Source organism: Centruroides vittatus, unplaced genomic scaffold (genome assembly GCF_030686945.1).
Source record: "Centruroides vittatus isolate TY-2023 unplaced genomic scaffold, ASM3068694v2 contig_2574, whole genome shotgun sequence".
Taxonomy (NCBI): Eukaryota; Metazoa; Arthropoda; class Arachnida; order Scorpiones; family Buthidae; genus Centruroides; species Centruroides vittatus.
The window spans coordinates 54,109-64,179 of NW_027121635.1; the positions used below are offsets into that span (position 1 = coordinate 54,109).

The 10,071-nt window shown below is 30.2% G+C and overlaps 1 protein-coding gene across 3 annotated transcripts in view; it reads left to right on the top strand.

Moving 5' to 3' along the window:
- LOC136971515 (serine/threonine-protein kinase PAK 1-like) overlaps positions 1 to 8,958 on the top strand; it is a 53,771-nt gene extending 44,813 nt beyond the window's left edge. For 2 of the 3 annotated variants that reach the window (XM_067265974.1, XM_067265973.1), the window contains exons 4-8: positions 125 to 246; positions 2,464 to 2,602; positions 2,682 to 2,745; positions 3,777 to 3,908; positions 8,079 to 8,958. In XM_067265974.1, the coding sequence (XP_067122075.1) occupies positions 125 to 246; positions 2,464 to 2,602; positions 2,682 to 2,745; positions 3,777 to 3,908; positions 8,079 to 8,739 (1,118 nt within the window). In that variant the 3' untranslated portion in view covers positions 8,740 to 8,958. The remainder of the gene's footprint in view (positions 1 to 124; positions 247 to 2,463; positions 2,603 to 2,681; positions 2,746 to 3,776; positions 3,909 to 8,078) is intronic. The other variant, XM_067265976.1, reaches the window with a different exon arrangement.
- Positions 8,959 to 10,071: the final 1,113 nt, after the last annotated feature.

The following is a 10,071-nucleotide window of genomic DNA, read 5'->3' on the forward strand; positions in this document are numbered from 1 at the left end:
GATGCAATTCTGGATTGAAAGATAATATAAAGAATAAAAAAATGAAAGATTTTTATAATTTAAAAGTTTTTTAATTAGTTCAATTAATAATTTATTCTTCAAAATTGCAAATAATTTCTTTCAGCAGAAACTATTGAAAAAGATGATGAAAATAAAACTCAAGAATCCCCATTAGAAAAAAAAGAGAATAAAAATTTAATTCCTAAAGAAGAACTAATTGAAAAGAATGATGATAAACTTGAAATAGTAAGTTATTTTATATTCCCCCTCTATATTACATGTGAAAAATTTCTATAAAATGTTTTGCATTTATTTAATTTTAAAATATTTAATTAATTAATTTTATATATTAGAATTTTTATTTTTTATTAAAATATTATAACAAAATAGAATATATAAATTTAAATTTACTCTTATTATTATTAAATGCTTTGTTAATATAAAAGTTATTAAAATTCTCAGACCCTAATTAACATTTTAAATAGCTCTATCAGCTATTTAACATGTTAATTTTAAAGTTCTTGTAACTTTCCATTTCTCTATCTCTCTTCTATTATTTAATTAAATTCTTTATTTATATTCTAAAGGATATATTCTAGTACAGTAGAGCATCGATTATCCGACTCAATTGGGGACTGGGGTTGGTCGGATAACCGAAAAGTATGAAAAAATACATTATTAGTATAGTGTATTAGGCCTGGTTTAAATACTAGCCTCCCTTTCATGGTTGAGCCAGTGCTGCCAGCTAAAACATGCAAAAATTTAACAAAAATAATATTAAAGTAGTCAAGACATAACCAAATATTGTAGTGCCACATCACTAACGGACATTTGAATTTGCCGACTAGAACGCGGTCGGTTAACCGATAAGTCGGTTAATCGGGGGTCGGATAATCGATACTCTACTGTATTTCCTTTTAAATAAGAACAATAAATTTAGCATGTTATTCCTACTTATCTTTGTCATTATTGCAGAGTGTTTATTACATCTATCATTTCTTAAATTGTCTTTGTTGTTGTTTGTTAATATTCATCTTTCCATAACAGATCTAAATAAACATTTTTTCTGTTTCATTTTCTTAATTGTGATGATAGGAGTAAAATTATATTATGTTGCATCTTTCATACATCTTTATTAAATTTCTACTGAAGACAAACAACTTTGATTAAAATGTCTCTAAATATCATTAATATTAGATAAAACAGAATGTGTATATGTATACATTTATAAAGCAGCAATGTTTTAAGTCTTTTCACATTATTAATTGTGTGTAACATACAGTAGAATCTTGTTTTAACAGATCACTCAGGCTGCCAAAAATCATCCGTTGTTCCAAAAATCTGTTACATTGCAAACAACAGATTTCCTGCACTCCCAGGAAAATATTCGTTATTTAACCCCTAATATAAGAAATACTTGAAATTATTCAGTCTCTTGAGATCTCTGTTCTACAGAAATATGTATGTTAGAAAATAGTATATTATGCCGTACGTGTGTACGACAAAGGAATGGAAACTGTATATACTGTAAGCACAAAAAGAAGCAAATTACATATGCCTGTTAGCATTTCACTTGACTTTGATTTATTAAAAAAACTTGTCCATTTTGGCTGTTTTGATACTGCTTTTCTGTCTATTAAATACAACTGCTTGATATTAACAATGCCATGTGTGATGGCCGGATGGCCGGATGGCCGAGCGGTAAAGGTGGCAGCCTACCGCTCTGGGGGACCCGGAATCGAATCCGAACGGGTCGAATAATCCCCAGGAATTTTTTGGGGGTGGTCCGTTCGGATATGTCGGGCCCCGTCCCTCACCACCCGGTCGCCCCATTGTGGGCCTGGCCGAACCCATAATGGGCCTACTAAAAGAGGCCCTCTTAGTGCCCACAGGGCGGAAAGAGTTAAAAAAAAAAAAAAAAAACAATGCCATGTGTAGCCTGTTTGCTCATGCTGAAATTGTCAGGAATGTCTTTGTGACTTTCCAAGTCACAAAGACATTCCATCCTTGCTAAATTTTGATGCTACACTTTGATCAGTGTCAGAATGTTCATCAGGCTCCTCCTCAATCACATTAGCCTGCTGACATTTTGTACAGTTTGTCAATTGTACTGTACATAATCCCAGATATAACAAGTATGTCATCAAACTTTACAAATTCCCAAATATTAACCAAATGTTGAAAAAAAACAAAATTTACAATAAATAGGGCTGGAGAAAAATCCATTATTTCAAGTTACGTATCATTTAAAAGGAAGTAAAATTACATTGATTTGGTGGGACCTGGGGGGACCTGGGAACAACAGATCTGTTGTTCAGAGATCTGTTAAAATGAGATTCTACTGTATATATGAATTTTAGAATACTAATTTTAATTAATACAGCACTTCTTTTAACGAAAAATAAATTTAACACTGCACGCATTTAATTATTACACAAAAGTTATAAAATTCTTTATTTTCAGAATAATGACATTGAAAAAACATCTGATAAATTAGAAACAGAAACACCCATAAAGGATAATGATGAGAAAACGATATCCCCTGTCATAAGGAGAAAACAGCAAAAAAAAATGTCTGAAGAAGAAGTTATAGCAACATTAAGTAAATGATTTACTTTGTAATCTGAATTAATTATACATAAAATATTAATAAGAAAAGTCTTATCTATTTGTTTTATCAGGAACTATTGTTAATTCAGGTGATCCCCATTCCAAATATGATTTGCTTAAAAATATTGGTTCAGGGTAAGTTTTTATTGAAAATTTTTCATTTTTGATGAAAGATTAATCTTGTGTACATCTTAGTGTACTTTGCATTTTCATTTTTATTACATACGGTCTCTATAATATTATATTAATAGTATTATACAACAAATGTAAATATATTTACTTGATATAATGATTAACTTACAAATGCAATATCATAATTACTGCTACAGGATGCTCACTCAAATCCACATACAAATTTCCTGGCTATTCTCAGTTTTTCCTAAAAAAATAGTTTTTTTTTTTTTTTTTTTTTTTTTTTGTTGTTCATTTTTAATTTTTCACAGGAAGAGCCTTTACAATTTTATAATTCATACTTCCATTACAAAATAAACAATACTAAAATAATTCATTTCAGTTTTAATTAAGAAACTCAATAATTAATTTAGTAAATTTTATATTAGTATTATTAACCAATTTCAATTCAATGGACTTCAAATTTTTAACAAACAAAATTCTATATTTCCTGAGTTTGGCATTTCTTCATTATTTTCTATAATGAAACAGATTTTAAAATTCATTCTTGTTATGAATATTATTATTATTTTTAATTTATATTCAAGGTATTTTCAACTAAAAAGTCAGGTAGTCATTTGCTTTCTTTTTTTTCAATAATAAAATTGCTTTGAATCATCTAAATATCAAATTTTCAGTAACAAAATATTTGAAATAGGAACATTGGGGTGTGTGTGTTTATGGATCTTCTTTATCAGACTTCATTGCAAATTATGTTTGCAAAGAAGTATTCAATATTTCATTGTTTCTGTGTCAATAAATTATAATACAAGCAGATTCTGAGAAATCGTTTAGTGCAGGCTGTGATCTGTATTGCTAACTATAAAAATGTGTGTGGAAAAAATAATTTATGAAAATATTTATTAAGTAATAGGAATTTTGAATATATTTAATATGTGAACAGAGATGAAAGACTTAATTTAAAAATGTTTGTGTGTAATTATCTTTTATATATGTATACATATTATAAAATTTAAATCTATGTTGTGTTTTAGAGCTTCTGGAATGGTTTATACTGCAATTGACAAAGTGACAGGAGAAAAGGTTGCTATTAAAAAAATGGATTTATCTCAACAACCTAAAAAGGAATTGATAATAACAGAGATTTTAGTTATGCGTGAAAATAAGTAAGTAGTTAATTTTTTAGGTTATGAATTTAAAATACAGTTACTTGATTACATTATTTCTTATAATTCACATTAAAAATACGACATTTATTGAAATGTGTTTAAAAAAAATCTGTTGTGTTGGTTGGTTTGAAAAATGAAGTATCTTCATATTTAGATTTTGACTTCATTACAGATTTACAAAAGATTACACATTCCAATTGTTCACCTGATATGGAACCATATTTGTTGAATTTGTGGCCAAATATTCACAAACAATAAGAGCATTGTGAGCAGGTGCATTATCATGGTGCAAAATTCATGAGTTTTCTTGTCACAAATCAGGTCTTTTATAACAAATTGCTTTGCACAAACAATACAAAATGCTCAAATAATAATCTTAGTTGACAGTTTGGCCAGTCAGAGAAATTTATGATGCACAACACTACAACAATGAAAGAAAACAGTCAACATAACCTTGATTTTTGAGCACCCCATTGATGGTGCTCGAAAGGACTCACTTCACACCTTTCAAGTTCCATTCACTTGATTGTTGAGCTGTTTTGGTGTCAAAAGCATAGATCTGTGTTTCATCACCCATAACAATGCATTTTAATAATGATTTGCCTTGAATAAGCCTTTCCTTGGCCACTCAAACACGATGATGCTTTTGGAAAATATTTAACATTTTCAGGATGATTCGAGAAGTGACATGCTGCAAGCTCAAATGATCTTTTAAAATTGCTCAACAAGACCTAAATGATACAATAATGTCTCTAGTTGTTAAAAAATTACTATTGAGTACCAAATCTCCTGACATGAGCAATGTTGAAATTGATGGTCTACCAGAGTGTGGTTCATCTTATCTTATCAAGGCTGCATTCTCTGCTCTCCTTAAACATTTTATACCATTCAAACTCTTGCTTTTGATAGACTATTGTCACTAAAGCTTTATCAGTAATTCCATTGCAAAAACAAAATTTAATGCATGTTCTTTTGCTGAATTACACTTAACATTTTGAAAAATTGCTGGCACAAAAATTCTTTATACACAAAACAAATGTTTATGTAACATCAGCCGGGACCAGGGAGGCAATCTCTAATGACCACTTACTCGGCACGAGTTGGTGGAACCTGATCTCTGTCTGTTGGATGGCTCTATGATTAATTGTTGGTGGGATTGCAAGATCTAGCTGTTGTCAGGATAGAGTTGAACGTGTCCTAACCCATGAATTTTAATGAAAGGTTGAATAGGAAGGTCTAATTTATCGAGTGGGGAGGTCAATGAGTAAGTCAATAAGTGTCCAAGGTTAGATAGAGACAAGTAGCCAGGTTAATGAATAAAAAATATAAGTTTAATATAAACATCTAAACCTAAAAATACTCAGAAATGCAGTAAATACATTTACAGAAGTATGGAATTTACATAGAATACATAGACATTTTTGTTGTGTCACCTTATATCTGCTACTTGTTCTTGAGAGAGAGTTTACAGAAATACCTCAGAGAAAGATGTGGTTCTCTGTCTTTGTGGAGGTTGAGCCGTAATCAATGTCTTCCTTTCTTATAAGGTGATTCATCTTCTATGGGAAAGTCTGCTTTAGGCTGTTTGGGATATGATGGGACGGAAGTCTTCTCCTTTATTTGTGGTGTCAGTCTTGTGATCACATTCTGGGGATAGCTGCAGGGAACTGAGTGGCTATTGCCGGTGTATGACTGTCCAGGCTGGTTCACACAGACTTGAGTTCTTGTCTCCCTTTTATCGATTTGGCTTGGAAAAAAGAGTCAGATGATCGACTGTTTGGCGATGCATCTGCAGGTGTGCGGTCAGAGGTGAGCCGCTGATGACGTAAGACTGTCATTGGAGCAGTCATGACCATGTTTGGTTCGAGATTTGTACGTTTCCTTCTATTTATATGTCGACAATCAACTTTATCCTCCTTTAACACTGAATTGTTTATCATTATGTACTCTGATGTTATATTTGTTGATAGTATGGGTGATATTCAATCTGTTTTCTGTGTGATGTTTTCTTTACGATTACAGTGGAGAAATAGGCTTAAGATTTTTCTTAACTTTACACAAAATCGCACCTCGCTTCTCACTTTTATTTGCAAATGAAAACAGATGATGACATACAGATTGCTGTTATGTGTTGATTAAATTTGTACCAAATGGCAAAAAATGACGACAGTGCCCTTTTGAACACACAGTTTAAATAAACCATTCCCAATACCTTTTGATTACAGTGGTACAACATTCAAGATATAAATGGAAGAAGTAGCTTATTCATATTTTTCAAGTTTATATTTGAAAACATTACAGCTGCTTAAATCATTTTCAAAGTTTTCTGGGATTGGATATTGCATCTAGTACTGTTTGAATCATGCTAACATATTCTTTATCTTTTTACCTTAACAAAATCATCACTGAAAATCTAACTTTTATTATTCTAAATTATTCCTTGTGTATAGAGAATTTATTTTTTAATATTATATCTGAAACTTTGATTTAAATTTAGATTTATATATATATTTAATTCAGAGTATTTTAATAAAAGCAAAATTAACAGAATTTGGTTCAAGCAGTTTTGGATTTGTATTATCTCTGAGAAACTCATAAAAAGTTCCAAACATCAAGTTGTCAAATAACGTTCTTTAAGCATACAAATAATTATTTTATTTAGTATTTTTAACATTAATAAAGAAAATTAACAAAAAGAAAAACTTATAGAATTCCATTACTGTAGTATTATAAACAACTTTAGTTAAACTTTGTTTTATGTTTGTTTAAAGGTAGGATGTAATGTTTGAACTTTTTTGAAATTGCAATTAACAATGTTGTTTATGCCTTCCTTCATAAATCAAAGATAATGCTGTAATTGATTCAGCAATTACAGCATTATCTTTGGATACTGTAACCATGTGTGTGTATACACTTTGACTTTAAATAAAATATAAATGTATACATATATAAGCTTTAATTTTTGCTTTTTAATATATATTAAATTCTTTAAGGAATTTCATCCATCTTTCATTAGTCGTGACAACTTAAAATTCACAAATACAGTGATATCTTGGTTTTCGTCGATAATCCATCCAAAACTGGTGAAAACCAAAGCAATTATTTCCATATGAATCAATGTAAATCCAATTAATTCATTCTAGACACTCCAAAATACATACAAACACACATTTTACAGAGAATTAATATAGCATTAAATACTAAAAGCAATAAGAAATTAACATAAAAGACTAATTAGCATAAAGATAAAAGCATTAAGATGAAAGCAATGGAATTGTTTGGCTAGACACGCGGGGTAATGTCTTGTAGAAGCTAGTTGGACGTGAGCTTCTAGCCTATATCACCCCATAGTAAAGTGTGACGTAATTGTCATGTAATAGTAGTTGTATGCATTTATGACAGTCATATCGAGGGAAATAATGGCTTCTGGGAAATCTGTTTAAGGGTAAATGGCCCCTATTCAGGCGTTACAGATGTGGAGAAAACCCAGAAAACTTCACGTGGCCAGTTAACCCTGGCAAAACGTGAACCCACGACTGAATTCCCAGTGTTCAGGGAACGGAATCATTGGCCAGTGGTGGACTGTCGTGGTGTAATGTTCACACAATGAGAAATAACGCCACACTGAGCCAGAAAATGCATGGGCCGCTCTTTGTTTTTACAAAATTAGCAGCAAGGTCACTTGGGCATGCCAACGAAAATCGAGACAAATTTTTCGCAAAAAAAAATCGACGAAAACCAAAACCAATGACAACCGAAGTCAATGAAAACTGAGGTATTACTGTAAATATTTTCCAGCAGAAATGCTTTCAGCCTTTTTTTTTTTTTTTTAATAGGGCAAAAATAATAATTAAAATTTTTGTGCTATAAAAAGGGCCAAAGAACATTTGTTGAATAAAGCATTTTTGCTGGAAAAAAGTTGTCATGAAAGTCCAAAAGACAAACTGAACCTGACTGTTTATAATGCATTAATATGGTAATAATGATTGAAACTTTTATAGGTTCCTGAGGATGGATATGAATCTGAAAGCACTTGAATGCAAATATTATTGTAAATATATAAAATAAATGCTTTAATGGAATGGATTTTTGTCTTAGTATTTGTATTCTTTTAGATAATAATTAAGTTACATATACAGTAAATTATAATTTATTAAAACTTTACAGGCATCCTAACTTGGTGAACTATGTGGACAGTTATCTCGTAAAAAATGAACTTTGGGTAATAATGGAATATTTAGAAGGTGGTGCATTGACTGATGTTGTCACAGAAACTGTCATGGGAGAGGGACAAATGGCTGCCATTTGTCGAGAAACATTAAAGGCAATGTTATTTCTTCATTCCAAAGGAATCATTCATCGTGACATTAAAAGTGACAATGTATTATTGGGCATGGATGGCACAGTAAAAATTACAGATTTTGGCTTCTGTGCTCAAATTTCTCGTGATGAAAAACGTGATACCATGGTGGGAACACCCTATTGGATGGCACCGGAGGTAGTAACCAGAAAGCAATACGGCAATAAAGTTGATATTTGGAGTTTAGGAATCATGGTGATTGAAATGACTGAAGGAGAACCTCCATATCTTACAGAAGCACCATTAAAAGCACTTTATCTGATTGCCACTAATGGTCAACCGGAAATAAAAAGGAAAAACAAATCAGCCGAACTCACTTCATTTCTCCAACGATGTCTAGAAGTGGACGTAAACAAAAGAGCTACTGCCGAAGAATTGCTTAATCATCCATTTCTGCAGAAGGCCGAAAGCTTATCAACTCTCGTACCATTTATCAAAGCAGCAAAAAAGCTATTAAATAAGCAATAAGAATTTGTTAACTGTTTTTTCTTTGATAAGTCATTTAATTAAGTCCATAATAATTTGAATGTATTATCAAAAGTTTTTTTTAATGTATTTGATGTACTTAAATGTGATCATGTTATCAGGTGAGAAAAGATAAATGAAGATAATTGAACTCATCAAATTTTAAATGCAAACTATACTAGTCAATTTGCATATAAAATTTTGTATATATCGTGTTTCTAACACACACACGTCCCAAAAACATTTTGAGCTGAATATTTAGTTAGATAATTGTCATTCTATATTAAGAGTATTGATATAAAATCATTTTATACATTTGTAAATTTTTAGATTTGATAAATGCAAATTTCTTTCTTACTAAGTAGCTTTTGAAAATAACAATCTTTTATATAAAAAATGTAATAATAGACAATATCTTCAAGAGTTATTATATGTAGATTATTATAAAGGCCTTTAAAACATTTCCATAGATAATGAACAGAATTATGGGCCTGTTGCCTGGTAAAGCTGCCTGCTTTGTTAAAAGATATTTTAGCAACTTCTGCTTCAAGTTTACCACTAAGTGTTAGCACAGAGAAGTTGAGAAGTGCCAAAGACAGAATTCTAAATAACTGCCATGAATGGTAAAATTTTTAGATGGGAATATGCATGCCATTGGCTGCTTTCATTATTATAATTTTTAATAACATCAGCTACAAGCTGCGGGACCTGATGCAAAATTAACTAAAGTTTTACCAGGCAATGCAACCCTATATTATTGTATTAATATAGTGTAAAAATGCAATTCTATAAACAAATGAATTGTTTGCCATTTCAATATGGATAGAAATACCGAAGTGGTTGAGAAGTGCAAAATAATTTATGATTGCAGTAGTAGTAGTAGTAGTAATTATAAAATGCTGCTTATTAGTTTTGTAAATTAAAAAATATTTGACTTATTGAAAACCAAAGTTTTTATTAAAAGGACTTGACTCTAAATTATTCAGGTCTTCCATAAATATTCAATTCCTAATACATGCATGATGCAGTATTAGTTTTAAATTTGCAAACAATATAATCAAGAATTTCATTTTAAAATACTTGTAATAATAATACAACAAATTTATTTTCTACTTTTAATGTAATTATTGATATCTTTTAATCTTCATGTAAGTATTCTATTTTTTTAATTGCATTTCTATTAAATATTTTTATAGAAATCAAACTTTTTTTTAATAAAAAAAAATCTTGTTCTATGCAAAGAAGTTCTTAATTATTTAAAAGTAAAATGAAGTATATTGTATATCTTGTATGTATTTATTCACAATAAAAATGTTACATTTTAAATAGTTGATT